Consider the following 16756-nt stretch of genomic DNA (forward strand, 5'->3'; position numbering starts at 1 on the left):
CCCCCTGCATCGGCAGGCGGAATCTCAACCACTGCGCCACCAGGAAAGCCCTATACCCATTATCTTGTAATAACCTATAACGGAATATAATCTGCAAAATACTGACTCAACATGCCATATACCTGAAACTAACATAATACTGTAAACAGCTATACTTCAATTTAAAAGAAAGAAAAGTGAATGCTTCCACGTAGAGTGCCGGGCCCTGAACGTGGCCCATGACAAGGGCTCAGCAGTATTGGCTGAAATTGCTATTGTTATTCTGCGTGAAGCTGCAGAAGGTACTGCGAGGTGACTCTGACATGCCTGGAGCCAGCTGGTGTGGGAGTGGGCTCGGGCCCCTCTACACTGACAGCACCACCTGGAGTGCCACCTGTTTAGCCTCAGTTTTCTCAGCTGCCAAATGGGGAGAAGAAAGAGTCTCACCTAGTCACAGCACGAGCATGGGCATCAGTGAGCTAATGGAAACAAATGCTTTTTATAGTAGAAAAAGCAGCTTGTGTTTCTTCAGCTATGCTTGTGGCTGTCGTTGTGTGACACTTCTCCCAAGAGGAGGAGAAAGGAGAAAAGAGCAGGAAAGGGCAGGACCTGCTGAAGACCTGTAGCCTCACTGCCCCGGCTCCCAGGGCTGCCTCCATCAATGACTGGTCAGAGGAAGACCGCAAATGAGAACATGCCCAGAGCATCCTCTTTTTCCTTCGAAGCCACCACGTGGAGCCAAACCTGCTTCTAAATGTCATGATTTACTGAAATGGGTTCATGTTTATACTTCCAGGTTGATGGGGGTGCTGAGAGTAATCAGCCACCAAGTGATCAGGCCAGAGGGCGCCAGCAGTCCTGGAAACAGACCCTCTTCAGGTCGTCCGCTTGGGTGGGCTGGTTTGCTCTATTAATTTGGCCAGATACCACCCCTCTGCCCCCCGCCCCCCGACAACAAGAGCCCCGACAGGTCCCTGAAAATCTGGCCGCTTCTCTGCATAGTAACCTCTGTCCCTATTGGTCCCCAGGTACTTTGAATTTTACGAGGGCCCTTTTGAGTATAACTCCACGAGATGCCTGGAGCTGAGGCACGAGATCTTGGAAGTGAAGGTGCTTTCCATGTGAGTGTGGCCGGATGGGTGGTGGGTGCAGGGCGGGGCACGTGGGGAAGGGCAAGGCAGGGTGGGGTGGGGGGTGAGGGATTGGCCCAACGAAACTGGAAACTTGGTGCATCACTACAGAGAAAGAATTAGGGTGCTTCCCCGGGGCCTCTGGCATTTGGAGAGCTCTGGAGGGCTCGACGCAGGGATGACTGTTCGTGTTTTATGAAAAATGCCAAGTTTGCAAGGTTACCTCTGGTGACTGGGCGTTCCAGTCCCCGGCTCTGTTACCAGCGTCCATGGTTATCATCACTGGGCTCCTCTTGGATAGAAATCGAAGAGGGCACAGGAGTATCTTATCTGAAATTCAGTACTTTGTGGCTTAAGCATTGCCCTCTTGCTATTCATTAAATTTAAAAAAATTATTTAAAGAATACAACATTCAAGTGGTACAAAAAGATATACAGTGAGAAGTCCCCTTCCCACAGCTAACCCCCTCCAGTCTGCCCCTCAGAGGCCACCCATGTATCCTCGTGCATCCTTCCAGAGGGTCTGCATAAACCAGCACCCATGGGTGGATGACTTTTACCTTTTATTTTTTTTTTTTAATACAAATAGCAAGAGAACTGTGCTCCCCACTCCCCACCAACAGTGTATCACCTGTGGCTCTTTTACAACCTGTGTGAGGGAAAACACATTACATGCTGGACTCGCTAGTGTGTATGTGCCTCCCTCACAGCGCTGCCATGAATTGAGAGGAATTTGTGTCATGTTAATCATGGCAGGATGTACGTTTATTTGAAAACAGTTATCACTGACCCTTGAACAACATGGGTTTGAACTGCGCAGGTGCACTTATACGCAGACATTTTTTGAGAGTAAATGCTGCAGTGCTGCTTGGTCCGATGTTGGTTGGATCTGCGGATGCCAAGGAGCTGTGGTCAGGGAGGGCTGACTACAAGCCCTGTGCTGTTCAAGGGACAACTGCACATCCGATGTGGGAGAGGTACAGTTGATTTGGAGCCAGGCAGTGCTGGGTGCTTATGTGGACTCGTGGGCCCTGACACGATCCCAGGACTTCCATCCATGGCCCACAGGCAGGAGCCACTGCTCCTTTAGCCACTTGACATGATTTCCAGGTCATGTGGGTCATTGAAAGAGCTTGGAGCTTGGGGTCAGGCAGACTTGGGATCCAAAGCTGACTCTGGGCCTTAGAAGCTCTGCATCTTTATACAAATTACTTAACCTCTTTGAGTCTTTCCTTACCTATAAAAATGGGGACACAATTACCTACTTTTAAGGGTTGCAGTAAAGACTAGCTGAAGTAACATACGTGAAATAGATAGCCCAACAGTGCACATCTACAGCAGCACACATAATAGGTGCTCAGTAAATGTTAATGTGCCCTCTGTCTCTCCTCCCTCCCCTTTCTTTCCGTTTTGGAACCAGCAGCAGCTTTTCTGGGCTGACATTCACAGACTCCATCAGCTCAGTAGTGCAGGAAAGTTCCGGGGATAAGGCCAAACGTCCAGCTGGGATCAGCTGCATTGTTCACGGTCCTTGTTCTGTTCGAGGGTCTGTATAGCTTCTAGAGGGACCGCAGGAGGCAGCTCACCCTCTGTCCATCCCACCCAGCCCTGAGCGGAGCACACCATGGAGGGCGCTAGGAGTTAACTGGACCAAGAGGATTCTAGACTGAGGGGACAGTTTGTGCCAAGGCCTGTGTCAGGAGGGGCCCACTGTGTCCCAGGCTCTGAGAGCTGGCCTGAGGGGCAACAGGAGCCATGTCCCTGGAGCAGCAGGCAGGGCTGGACCTTGTGGAGCCTTGCAGTGTGGAGCGGGATTTAGATTTTATCCTTTTCTTAGGTCCATGGGCACCCATGGGAAAGGTTTTAAACAAGTGGGGGCGGGGGGAGGATAATGTGATTGGTGTTTGATACGCTCTGCTGAGGAGCTGTGACTTAGTGACAAAGACGTCTGTCCAGCCCGCAGGCAGGAGCCAAAGGTATAAGCAGAGGGCCTTATCTTTTCTCAGAACTCAAAGATCGGCCCCTTAAATGTCTTGCTGGGGAAAGCCGGAGCACTCTTCACTGAGAGCATACCTTAGAGTTTTCAAAGGGTAAAGAATTAATCTTTTAAATTATAAAATGCAGACAGTTTCTTCATGGTTACTTCAAGATCTAGACAGGAGGTCTGAGAGACCCTATAAATGGGCCATCCTTCTGTCACATCCCATCCCTCGACCCATATATTTTCTCTGCATTAGTATAAGTCCTTGTTTTAGTTTGCTATGGTTCCCATAACAAAGTACCACAGACTGGGGGGCTTAAGCAACAGAACTTTATCTTCTCACAGTTCTGGAGGCTGGAGGTCTGAGATCAAGGTGTCGGCAGGCTTAGTTTCTCCCGAGGCCTCTCTCTCTGGCTGAAACATGGCCATCTTCTCTCTCTGTCTTCCCAGGGTCTTCCCTCCGTACCTGTGTCCTAACTTCCTCTTCTTATAAGGACATCAGTCATAGTGGATTAGGGCCCACCCTGGTGATGTCATTTTAGCTTAACCACCACTTAAAGACCTTACCTCCAAATAGAGTCACATTCTGAGATATTGGGGTTTAGGGCTCAACATATGAATTTTGAGGGAGATATAATTCAGCCCATAATAATCCTTATCACAGCTTCCATTTAGGGACCATATTAGAAGTTACCGGGCCCTTTGTTTCAAGCCTAAGTCTTGAACATTGAGGGGTGTGATGGGAACCTCATTTCCCCCCATGATCTGTGGCCACCCTTTGTCCCTTGTCAGGGACTTGTGTTGGTGCAAAAAAGGTCCTCTGCGTGTTTGGCTCTACTTCTTGTCTCTGCCTTTGGGGCACCCTCTCTGTTCTCCTGAGCTGAGCGGCCATCCCAGCTGGCGACCTGTGAGCTTTACCCCATCTGTCTCTTCCACGTCAATTGCCCTCCATGTGGTCCCCTGGCCCTGGAGTCTTGGCGCTGGTGGTACTGGGGGTCTGAGAGGAGAGAGGCCGGGCTGTTCATGGGGCATGTGAGCCTGCTGGGTCATCAGGGAGCAGTGATACCAAGTGGCTCCTTTCCTGAGTCCTCAAGCTGAGGTCAGTGGGCTCCCCCAGGGCTGGAATCGGAGAAGCCAGAGGCTGGTCTCTAATACGAGTGTTTCTGATGCTACCTGGGCACCTGTGGGCGTCACTGTGCTCCAGCCCAGAGCCAAGAGTGATGCTCACGGCGGAGACCCTGAGTCATCCGGAAAAGGTTAAATCTCCATCTGTGAATGGAAGGGGCTGGACGGATGTGCCCAGAGGCCCTTCCGGTATATGAACGTCAGCTGGCATTCCATCTGAGGAGACAGTGGGGTGTGTGATTCATCTGGGAATGATTCTGATCCAAAATTGCTCCAGTCAATGGTAAAAATCAGTCAGCTAGAAAATTCCCATATGGTAAAGGCCTCGTTCCCAGACAATATCCAATACAATGAGGATTTACTCTGTGATGATTTGTTACGAAATCACATTGTCCCTAATACTTGTAAAAATTATTTATGCTGACTTTTAGTCATTCTAGGGCCTCTTTATTTTTAAACCAATTGCTGCCTGTGCTCACACACTGATGGGGGCCATGCCTGGGACCTCACCCTTGGTGTCTCCTGCCACCGCTTCCCCATCTTTGTGGGCTGGGGAACCCTGCACAGAGCCCTGTAATGAGACCAGGAGAGAGGCTGGGAGCAGGGCTGGCTGGGCAGAGCTTTCAGGGCTGGATGCCCCTTTGTGCCCACACTTTTCTGAGTCTTGTTGCCTGATGCTACCCAGGCTCAGGACATGTCTGTTAAATGAATGAGAGAGTGGATGAAACCTAGGTGGGAACAGAAGAGGCCATGGCGGAAAAGGGGGAGAACGATGAGGGAGAACGAGATGAAGGTGACCATCTCCTGCACACGACTAGAAAAAGCAGGTAGAATACAAAAGTTTATAATAAAAAGCAAAGGTCCCCTTCCCCACAGCCTCTCCCCCAGGCCTGCTACTCGGCTGTTTCTTCTGGAAATTACCTTGTACCTCTCAGTCTTATGCGTGCCACGTATGCTGTGTTTAGCATTCACTGATGTCCTGGTTTGGTGGGTGAGGATTCAGCTCCCCTACCCAGCCCAAACCATCCCCCCACTTTTACCAGTTGAGGGGTACTGCTATTTTTAGTTCTTCTATCTATAGATTGCCTAAGTAACCTATTTCTTGTTCTACCAAATGTTGGCAGTATCTCTTGATCCTGTACTTTGTAAGATGAGGCTATTAAAATTACCCCAACTTTTTAGTTCCAGCCTCTGGCTTCAGTCATCCGTGAGTTTACCTTTAGAATGTCAAGGCTAATAACACTTACATTCTATTTGTAACCATAGCAAGCCTCTTTGGGGGCTGCTATGGGCAGACTCTAAAATTTGAAGATCAGAAAACAGTGATTCTCATCTCTTTTCCTATTCATTTTTTTCCCTTTTTTTCTCGAGCTTCTAGTCATCTTTTCCCTTTTGAACATTTTGTCTCTCTCATGCCTCTTTTTTTTTTTTTTTTTTTTTTCCCTGCCTGTCCATCGACCAGGCATTCCCCCAGGGTTTCCCCTCATCCTCTTTCTCCATCCTGGATAGGCTGCTCTCTTGGTGGGTCACACACTGTTGTCACTTCCCTTCTCTGCCTCCGTAGGTTAGATGCTTCTTTCTTGGTTTACTCCTTCCTTTTGCTTCTACCCACCTTCAAGTAAATTCCCCCCAAATGGTGGGTGGAAGGTAAGGGTTTGAGTCCTTCTGTGTCTCCATGACCTAATTCTTCTCTTAATTTTTGGTTTGGTGGGGTTGATATTTTAGGTGAAAATCATTCACCCACAGAACGCTGAAGACCTTCTCCATCATCTTCTGGTATCCGGGGCTGTATGAGCACGGTACTAGCTGTTCCTTTGGAGGTGACCTGTTTTCTTCTGTCCGGAGTCTTTACAGATCATGACAGTTCTGGAATAGCCCGACGGTGGACCTCAGGATACACGCTCATGGAGACCTCTTAATCTGAAGCTCACTCCAAACCCTTGAACTTTCTCTTGGATTGCTTCATATTTCCTCCTCTCCAATTTGCTCCACTTCTTCTTTCTGGTACCTCTAAAGGTGGTATTCTTCTGGATTGCTCCTCGAATATCTTTGAATCTCATCTTTTCTATCTCTTTGCCCTTTGCTTCTGTTTTCTGAGAAATTCCTTGACTTTACCTTCCAACTTTTCTAATGAATTTTCATTTTTCCCCAAGAGCTCTTTCTTCTTAGATTGTTCCCAGAGCAAATCTAGTCTTTTTTTATCCCTCTTCTGGAATATTAGTCATGTCTTGGGGGAAAGGAGGCAAGTGGCTGGCTCAACCCTTCATCTTAGAGTAAAGGTGATCTCTGCATTTGTAAAGCAACTTATAAAATTTTTTTATACATATTGCCTCGTTTGATCTTTCTGACAACCTCTGAGATCAGCAGAGCAGAGGTTATATCTGTCTTACAGATAAAGCAGCTGAGTCTCAGAGAGATTAAATGACTTGTCTGAGGTCATATTGCCAGTTAGGGATGGAACCAGGATTCCAGGCTGGGTATCCAGGCCCCGACCTTGATCCAGTGTGTGACAAGGACATTGGAGGCACAGAGGATGGGGCCTGGACACTGGTAACAGTTGAACTTGGGACCCTGGCCTTCAGTGTTGCCAGGGTTGTGTTTCTGGAGGTGTTAGAGGCATTGGCTGTTCAGGGTGCTGCCCTAGGGGCCTGTGGGTTGCAGGGAGTGAGGGAGGGCAGCAGTGGGTGAGCAAGGGTGCCGCTGTGTAATGGCACCTCTCCTCCAATGTCACATGAGATAAAGAAGCAAGAGCTGCTGTGGGAGGTTTGGGAAAGCTGGAAGGAAGGCATCAGGATGAGAGGAGGGACTCCTTCCAGCTCTTTAAAGCTGCCAGGCAGGTTCCTGCCCCAGGGCCTTTGCACTCACTCTTCTCTCTGCCTGTAATACTCTTCCCCCATGTATCCACGTGGCTCCATCATGCATCATTTCAGTTCTTTGTGTAAGATTCCCCTCTTCAGGGAAGGCTTCCCTGATCAACCCATCTGAAACAGTCACTTTTCGACCCCTGATTCATTTTTCTTTTTTTTTTATTATTTCTTTTTTTCTAAATTGAAGTATAGCTGGTGTACTATATTATATGTTACAGGTGTACAATATAGTGATACACAATTTTTAAAGGTTATACTCCATTTATAGTTATTATAAAATATTGGCTATATTCCCTGTGCTGTACGATATATCCTTAGAGCCTCTTGCTTCATTTTTCTTTTTTCTTTTTCTAAAATGGATTAACTTGGTTTTTTGTTTGTTTTCTGGGCTGCACTGAGTGGCTTGTGGGATCTTAGTTCCCCAACGAGGGATTGAACCCAGGCCCTCTGTAATGAAAGCGTGGAGTCCTAACCACTGGACCACCGGGGAAGTCCCTTGCTTCATTTTTCTTTGTAGCACTCACCACTCCCTAACATGGCATTAAATATCTGGGTTTGTTTTTTTTCTGGTTGTGGTAAGAATACTTAACATGAGATCTACCCTCTTAAATTTGTAAGTGTCCAATACAGTATTGTCAACTGTAGGCATTAAGTTTTACAGCAAATCTCTAGAACTTATTGGTCTTACATAACTGAAACTTTATAGCAACTCTTCATTTATCCTTCTCTGAGCCCCTGGTATTGATCATTCTACTCTGTTTCTATAAGACTGACTATTTTAGATACCTCATACGAGTAGAATCATGCAGTATTTGTCCTTCGGTGACTAGCTTATTTCACTTAGGATAATGTCCTCCAGATTCATTCAAGTGGTCCCATATGGAAAGATTTCCTTTTTTTTTTTTTAAGGCTGCATAATATTTCATTGTATGTATATAATACATTTTCTTTATCCATTCATTCATCAGTGAACATGTAGGTTGTTTCCATAACCTGGTTATTGTGAATAGTGCTGCATTGCACATGGGGGTGCAAGTATTTCTTCAAGATTCTGATTTCAATTCCTTTGGATATATACCCAGAAGTGGGATTGCTGGATCATATGAGAGTTGTATGTTTAATTTTTTGAGGAATCTCCATACTGTGTTCCATTGCAACCACACCATTTTGCATTCCCACCAACAGTGTACGAGGGTTCCCTTTTCTTCACATCTTCACCAACATTTGGTATTTGTGTTCTTTTTGCTGATAGCCATTCTGACAGGTGTGAGGTGATATCTCTTTGTGGTTTTCATTTGCATTTCCCTGATGATTAGTGGTGTCGAGCACCTTTTCATGTATGCATTGACCATTTGTATGTTTTCTTTGTAGAAATGTCTTTTCAAGTCTTTTGCCCATTTTAAAATCAGGTTATTTGTTTTTGGCTATTGTATTGTAGGAGTTCCTATGTATTTTGGATGTTAGCCCCTTATCAGATATATGGTTTGCAAATATTTTCTCCTGTTTGGTAGGGTTGTCTTTTTACTCTGCTGATTATTTCCTTTGCTGTGCAGAAGGTTTTTAGTTTGATGGGGTCCACTTGTCCATTTTTGCTTTTATTGCTTGTGCTTTCGGTGTCGTATCCCTGTATATTTGCTTCCCATTTGTGAGGTCTGTGTGGGCAGGGAGTGTTTTTGTTCACCACAGTATCTCCAGTTCCTGCCATATCGAGGAATTCAATAAATAGTTATAGAATTTATTTGAATTCAGACTTATTGATTCATTCATTAATTATTGATATAGTCAACAAATATTTACCACTCTTCTGCTGTGTGCCTTAGCACTGGAGTCACAGTCAGGCATGATCCCCTGCCCCAGGGTATTTACTATTTAGTGGGAAGTATCAGGCATAGGTAAGGACAGGTTATGGGTTTTACAGAAGGGGAAAGTACAGGGGGCTGTAAGTCAGCATTGTCAAGACAGCTTAGTTTAACAGTAATAATAACTTACACCTGTAGGGCACTTTCCACATACCAGACACCATTCTTAGTCATTTATTGCATCGTCTTAGTTAGTAGTCTTAACAAATCTGGGTGGGTGAGCAATAATGTAGTGTTATGACCATTTTCTAGGTGAGAAAACTGAGGCTCAGAGCAGTCACATAGCCTGCCTGAGGTCCCATAGTTAGGAAGTGCCTAAACTGGGTCTGAGGCCCAACTCCCCTTCTGGTTCCAAAATCTATGTACTCAGTCACTATCCTGTATGACTTTTCCTGCAATCACCCCTCCCCGCACCAGTCATATACTCTCTCTGTAGGTGAGGCTTGCCTAGTTTGGGAACAACTGTTTCCCCCTCCAGTTAAACACAGGGGGACACAGCTCTGCAGAATGAACCTGTTTTTTTACTTTACAGTTAAGTATTTGCCTTGTTTTGAAATCATGCACCTTTTTTGGAAGCTGATGAAAGCTTCAGATTTTCCCTAAGATGTGCACATGGGTGGACAGACAGGGGATTTTGCCTATAATTCAGAGGGTTCATAGGTTTCCTTAAGACCTTTGGTGGACCTCAAAGTAAGAACCACAATTAATGGTAGTTTTTTGATAACACTCAGCTCCTGGGGGCTTGTCACTTTCCCATTCATGACCAAACCAGAATGACCTTTAAAAGGCTCTCCTTGCACCAGTGTCCAAGACCAGCCAGCGTCTGAACCGGGCCACAGCCAGGTAACCCTGGACAACTGTATCATGCCTTACTGTGGGATGGGGAATGTGGGAGGTCAGGAGACAAAAGTTATGGCTCTGCCTTTAAGGAACTTATGGTCTGTCCAGCATCTCCCAACATTCCTGAGAACTCCAGTCAGAGGCACCGCTCAATGGGAAAAGGGTTCCATGATCCAATTCTTTTTGCTGGTTTCAGTCAAAGGAAGAATCCTACATGATTTAGACATTCCCTTTCCAGGGAGTGCTTTGGGATGTCACAATGCTGAGATATCTAAACCCAACTGGCATAAAGCCTTGCAGATGGTGGTTCAGACAAAAGGCTTCTCATCTCTTCCTCTCTGTCACTGGAAATTGTGATCTGCCCTTGAGAAAAGAGAAAGAGAAGGGCATTGTGCCCTTGCAATGAGCCCTACTGTGTGCTGAGCACAGTGTGGGGTGATCTACAGACCTTAGGGAAGTGGTCTTACACCCTCTATAGACAGATGTTCCTGGGAGAACTGTGAAGGCCCTTGGGGGTGGGCATGTGAGGCAGGTGTTTTAAAATGTGCTGGGGGGCTTCCCTGGTGGCGCAGTGGTTGAGAGTCTGCCTGCCAATGCAGACGACACAGGTTCGAGCCCTGGTCTGGGAAAATCCCACATGCCATGGAGCAACTGGGCCCGTGAGCCACAATTACTGAGCCTGCGCGTCTGGAGCCTGTGCTCCGCAACAACAGAGGCCGCGATAGTGAGAGGCCTGCGCACCGCGATGAAGAGTGACCCCCACTTGCCACAACTAGAGAAAGCCCATGCACAGAAATGAAGACCCAACACAGCCATAAATAAATAAATAAATAAATACATTGTGTATTATAAAAAAAAAAATAAAATAAAATGTGCTGGGATTTGTTTTGATCACATATAGTAAGACACACAGACATACAAGAGGCTATTGTGAAGGAAGACATTCTCATGCTCACAGATCCCTAGAGACAGGAGGCATGGCACACCATGCAGGGACACATGGGGAAGCACCAGGGTTGGTCAGGAGGCAAAGGGATGAGGGGAAAGCAGAGGTGAGACCCTTTATTGTGGTTTTCGTGGAAAGGAATGGACAAGGCAGGATAAAAAGGTTCACGATTGGCTAGTTTGAATAATTTCAGTGGGCTTTGGGGCATAAGGACTGCCCCTGGTTGTCTGATCCCTAGCTCTGGGCTGATGAGGGCAGGGACTAGTGGCTCCGTTCATAAAGGAGGTGGTTGAAGGTGTGGGCTCTGGACTAGCTGAGGTGTGTATGGAAGGCATGCTTGCAGGAGAGTGGTTTGCTATCTCTAGGAATTCACAAGGCCACAGATGCCAGAGACTCAAGAGTATAGCAAATTAGAAAATACAGTTAATACAAAGGACCAGCCCAGGATTTGGGATAAGGTGCAACAGGAAGGGAGCATGTTTGGGGATGATGACATGGTCCAGCCTGGCCCTTTCATGCACTCTCTGTCCTCCGCTCCCAAGGGTGAAGCAGCTGGAGCTGTTCGACAGGTGGAAGAGCCTCCAGATATGCAAATGGGCGATGAACATCTCTGAAGCCAACCAGTTCAAGTATCTATGACTCATCGGTGCTCCCCAGCCCTTCTGTTCATATGGTCCTCCCAGGCACCTCTTCAGAGCTCCCTCGTCCTGCAAGGCCAGCCCCCAGGGACATCTTCCCCAGAGCTGGCTCTGATTGGGCTTTGGAATCTGGGAGTGGGGAGGTTCTGACTCAGCACACAGGCTGAGGCTGGCATCTTGCTGGGAGTTGTCCGCCATGTCCCTGCCCTTAGTCCTGGCAGCAGCCCTGTGTGGTCAGTGCTATTGTCTCCAGTACAGCCCCTGACTGTGAGGTGAGGTGCTTGAGGTCTCCAGGAGGCCCGTGCGTTCAGGTACATTAAGCATCTTCCATGGCCTTCCATACCCCGTTCCCCACCCCGCTCCTCGGGCAGCTGCTCTAACTTAGCAGTCCTCTCCTTCTCAGAGCACTTGGGCTTCAACGGCCTAGACCAGCCATTTGAGCCCTGCTGTAGCTTATTCCCTAACTGCTCTCTAACAGAAACTGACAGGTTATAAGCTCCCAGGAGGCAAGAGCTGTATCTTAATGTTCTCCTGTCTTTGAGAGCCTAGCAGATGTCCAGACGGTCTCTGTGATTAGTGGTGAGCTATAGGGGCCTCTCCACTCTCAAATCCTAGGAGTTAATGCTATGTTTTTAGTGCAGGGTAGACCTTATTGAATGGAATTGACAGAATCCTGGGAATGTGTGTATAAATTGGATTTTAGCAACTCAGGCTGTAGTTTGAATGTGCTGAAGAGCCATCTGCATGAAGGAATCCTACACGGGAAGCTGTGAAAAGCAAATAACACTAAGTATTTTGTATTTTCTGTATAAGTCATTTGTTCCAGTTTGTTGCAATTCTGGGCCAAGTTGAGAGGCAGTTTTAAGTGGCACGTTTTAGGAACGTGCTGCAGGTGCCAGCAGCCCCCAACCAGATGCCTCTAGGAGACTGCAGAAACCCAGCTAAGGCCTGGCAGTAGTTTGCAGAGACCCACGTACCATTGACTAGAATGTGGGCAACGGGTCCAAGGTGTGTGCTGTAAATGCAGCCCCAATTCCGCCTTTAAAGCGAAGCGATACTGCAGGTGGTGCATGACGGGGAGGCCCAAGCACACTGAGGCCACACTGAAATCGAACTCTGCATGGACGAGGTCAGTGAGATGCCAAAGGATGTTGTCCAGGCTGAGAGCTGGACAGAAGCCTTGCCAGTGGGATTCACATACCTAAGGAAATAATGTAGCAACGGGAAGATGATGTGGCAAGAGAAAAACCAGGATCCGCAGGGGAGCCTTTGGCAGGGATCAGCCAGCACGATCCGGGGAGAGGCTCTGGGGGAGCTGAGACCTTTCTAGTAGTGGGGGAAAGAGAAGTGACATCCACTCTTGCTATGCTCTGAGTGGGAAAAGCTTCAAGGCCAGTTGGTCGTCCCCCTTTGCTCTCATTACAAGCTCATTGAATGATGATGAGACTCTTAATTTAGGTGCAAGAACCTGGTGCAGTGAAGTGGGGTGGGATGGGGGAGTGTGCTAGAACACAGGCATGAGCATTCCAGTGACAGGAAAGGAATCCTGTAACAGAGGCCCTCCCTCGCCCTACTGCTTACAAATGGACACACTGGCATTCTGGTTTATATATCAGTCACTCGTGAGCTTGGTTAGTTTGGGTCAGTCTCCCTCATTTGGGTACTCGCCAGTGGGCTGACAAAAATGGAGTTTCTGGACCAGCCAGATGCTGGTTTGTAATGCTGACCTATGGCTCCTGCCTGGCCAGGCCTCTGGCCTTGCCCCTGGGAAGACTCAGTTGCATTTTAAAATCCAACCCTCCCCAGGAGAGACCGCTCTCTATGGCCAGCAGCCAGCTGAGCTCCCCAGTGAATTCCCTGCAAGAGATAAAGTCACAAAAAACAATGGGCGCAGCCTTCCTGGCTTTGGCAATCTGGAGTCACAGGATTACAGAGGGTCAGAAGAGCCAGCCCTGCATTCTACAGTTGAGAAAACGGAGGCTCAGAGAGGGGAAGAGATCTGCCCGAAGCCCCACAGTTGGTGGGTGCAGAGCAGAAACTAGAAGCCAGGCCTCCTGGCGCTAGGTTGGCGGCTCAAGTTTCCACGCCACACCTTCGGTGTGGGTTTTCCAGAAAGCTCGTCCTCAACTTTAGTTAGTGGTCATCATGCAGACTCCATGGGGATGGTGTTCCATTCCTCCCAGGGCTGCCCAGAGGCTGGATGTAACTGTGCCCAGAGCCAGTGCTGGGGGACGAAGGCCAGTGTGTACTGGCCCCCTGCTGCTGTTTGTGGAGAAAGTGGGTCCTCGTGGGCTCACAGCCCCCTGTGAGAGGGTGGCATTTTGCATCCTTTGTCAAATCCAGCCCCTCTGCAGCCAGGGTGGGGCTTTGGGTCCCCAGGATAGGGGAGCAGCGTGTGCCTGGGATCTGACCCCATCACCAAGCCTTGCAGGCACCCTGGGAGAATACACTGCCGGGCGGAACACCAGCTGCAGAGAAGAGAAAATCGGGATTCTCTGACCTGGCTGGCTCCCAAGCCTGCCTCACAGCCCCACTCTCCCTTGAAGGCTGTTTTTTTTTTTAAGCCTGCTTGCATCGTGTGAGCTTTAACCTTTCTGTAGCTCATGTCTGAGTGTTTTTGTCAGTGAAAACCACATTATTTTTTAAATAATGAACTCCTTAAAACTTTTGGAAGCCAGGTTCCACTTTCTGCAGGCAGTCATCCAGTATCAAGCCACCATCCCAATTTCTGACCCTCCCCCTATTCCTAAGACAGTTTGTAAATCACTGAAATGGCACATTTCTGTGGACTGTGTATGTCTTGCTTTTTGACCCCATCAGGCAGGGCTAGCCTTGTCTAGAGTCAGACATGGGGGCCAAGAACCAAGGAAGAGCTCTCCTGCCTGTGTTTTCCTTCAGAGCTGGATAAGGAAGCGTTTCTGGGAGGTAGTGGAAGGCCTAGCGGCTCTTGTGAATCTCATGTGGGGAATACTTCAGCCCGCAGTTGGCAGGACTTTGGTAGCTGACCCCCACGTGTCTGACATTGTGCAGGATCCAGAGAGGCAGGGTCCCTGCCGCACAGGGGCTTTCGTTCAAGCGGAGAGGGAGTTGACAGATGATGAAGCGAGTGATGCCCAGTCTGTGCTGTGGGCCTTTAGAAGCCAATGCGGCCAGTGGGGACAGGGCAGCTGGGAGCTCACAGAGGGAGACCAGGCTGGACCCTGAAAGGCTGGGGCATTGGGAGGAGTATTAAAGCAGAGGTGCGGGGGGCAGGGGCAGGGGTGTTTGGGAAAGTATGGCGCTCCCTGGCCTCCCCAAGGGGCCTCAGTTCCATGACCCCTCTGTTCTCTGAGAGGCTCTGCTCTGCCCTGTGTCACTGGTCTCTCTCCGTCTATCTCCTGCCCGGCAGGTCCACTCTGTCCAGGTGCTGCAATGCCCCCTCCTTCCTCTTCACCACCCAGAAGAACACGCCCCTGGGGACGAAACTCAAGTATGAGGTGGACACCAGCGGCATCTACCACATCAACCGGGAGATCTTCCACATGTTTCCCAAGGTGCTGCTTTGGGCAGGGCGGTCCGGGTGGGACAATGGAGCTGACCCAGTAGGGCCCTCTGTGGCCATACCCGTGTGGCGTGGCATCACTCAGCTGTGCCCTGCACCCAGCTGTCCTGGTCCTGGCTTGCCATTCTCTTAGGCTCAGTAGACCGTCCTCCGGGGTTCCTGGGGGTTCTGTCTGAGCACAAAGAATGCCAACAGGCTGTTAGTTGAATGACTTTTGGCAAGAAAGTGGTTGTGAAGTTTTGGTTATTGCCTTGCTTGCAAAGAACATCCCGAAGCTATCTGGGAGCAGGATTAAGCATTTGTCCCCAACCGAGGGAGGCACAAGAGCAAAAATGTACACGCAAATGTTGTGTGCACAAGAAACCGCAAACCATACAAAGTAAAGCGCTGAAAGGTTGATCTCGTATTGGCTGACCTTGGGCGGTCCTTTTTGTCTTTCAAGGCTCCACTCTCACTGTCTGTAACACTGGGGTTTGGACTAGGAATAGGTTTGGCTGCTTAGAACAGAAAATCTAAAATATCAGAGACTTAAACAAGAGAGACGTTTATTATTATTTTTTCCTTCACCTATGAGAAGCCTGGAGGGAGGCTCTTCATTCAGGGCCAGCACGAGGCTCCTTGGCCAGGGGGACCACAGAATGAGTGACCCACGTGAGCAAAGTGCTCAGATCACAGAACCCAGGTGCAGGCAGGCGCTTCTGGCCTAATCGTTGCACCAGACCCTTGGAGAAGGGACCCTGGAGCCTGTATGTTCAGCGGATGAGGATGGTTACCACCTGAAGAGGAAGGTTCCATGCAAGGTGTTTATAGGCACCCCCTGGAGAGTGCCAGCCCAGGGCAAGGTTTAGTGGGTCCAGTTTGTAGAACTGCTGGCGTTCTAGCAAACTAGGGGGTGGGGCGGGTTCAGTTCTTGCTGGATGAAATATGAGGGGCTGGGCTACCCTGCTCCGGGGAGTGCTAATGAAGCAAAGCCCAGGGGTCCCCTGCATTCTTGCTCCGAGCACCAGAGTGCACTGGTATGACTGGGCCTGGGTGGGGAGGGGAGCAATGGGGAGGAGCTGGAGGTGGACGGGTGTCAAACATACCCTCCCACAGCAGCGCTGGAGGACGATGGGGTGTGAGTCGTCTTTACGAGGTGGGTCTTTCAAGGCCTGGAATGTGAGACTGGTGACAGCAGGTGAACTTGCAGGTAATGCCAGTGGGTGACACACAGCTCGGGTATAACATATGGATGCAAGGAGGGCCATGGGGATGGGCCACTGAGGCCCAGGGAAGTGGAACAGGGGTTGCCAAATGCGCAGGCCATATGGTCTCTGTCACAGCTACTCACCTTTATCGTTCTAGCATGAAGCAGCCACAGACACGAGTAAGCAACAGAGTGTGGCTGGGTCCCAATAACCCTTTAGTTCCCATTAGACATTGAAATTTGAATTTTATATGTTTTACACATCACAAAGTATTCTTTTTTCCCACCCTTAAAAAATAGAAAATCTATTCTTAGCTTGCTGGCCGTACAGAAATAGGTGGTGGGTCAGATGTGGCCCCCAGGTCGTAATTCACCACCCCCGAATTAGAGCGTGTGCTGTAGTATTTCCCAAACTTCCCTGAGGTGAGTGTTTTTGGGGGGGCGTTGAAAAATATGCAGCTTCTTGGGCTCCTACCCCGACCCTGAAGATTCTGATTCTGTGGTTCTGGGATGGAGCTAAGAATGTATATTTTCGGAAAGTACCCAGGTAGTTTTTGATTTACAGAAGTGTGAGAAACATTGACATAGAACATAAAAAGCCCTTGATGGGGCTTCCCTGGTGGCGCAGTGGTTGAGAGTCCGCCTGCCGATGCAGGGGACACGGG

General features: G+C 48.8%; 1 protein-coding gene across 2 annotated transcripts in view; it reads left to right on the forward strand.

The window, feature by feature from the left end:
* The window catches only part of ST8SIA5 (ST8 alpha-N-acetyl-neuraminide alpha-2,8-sialyltransferase 5), a 64376-nt gene that overhangs the window by 42642 nt on the left and 4978 nt on the right, over positions 1 to 16756 (forward strand). The window contains exons 2-4 of one of the 2 annotated variants that reach the window (XM_007465614.1): positions 1008 to 1100; positions 11269 to 11355; positions 14753 to 14897. In XM_007465614.1, the coding sequence (XP_007465676.1) occupies positions 1008 to 1100; positions 11269 to 11355; positions 14753 to 14897 (325 nt within the window). The remainder of the gene's footprint in view (positions 1 to 1007; positions 1101 to 11268; positions 11356 to 14752; positions 14898 to 16756) is intronic. The other variant, XM_007465615.1, reaches the window with a different exon arrangement.

Source organism: Lipotes vexillifer, unplaced genomic scaffold, assembly GCF_000442215.2.
Source record: "Lipotes vexillifer unplaced genomic scaffold, Lipotes_vexillifer_v1.1 scaffold36, whole genome shotgun sequence".
Classification (NCBI taxonomy): Eukaryota; Metazoa; Chordata; class Mammalia; order Artiodactyla; family Lipotidae; genus Lipotes; species Lipotes vexillifer.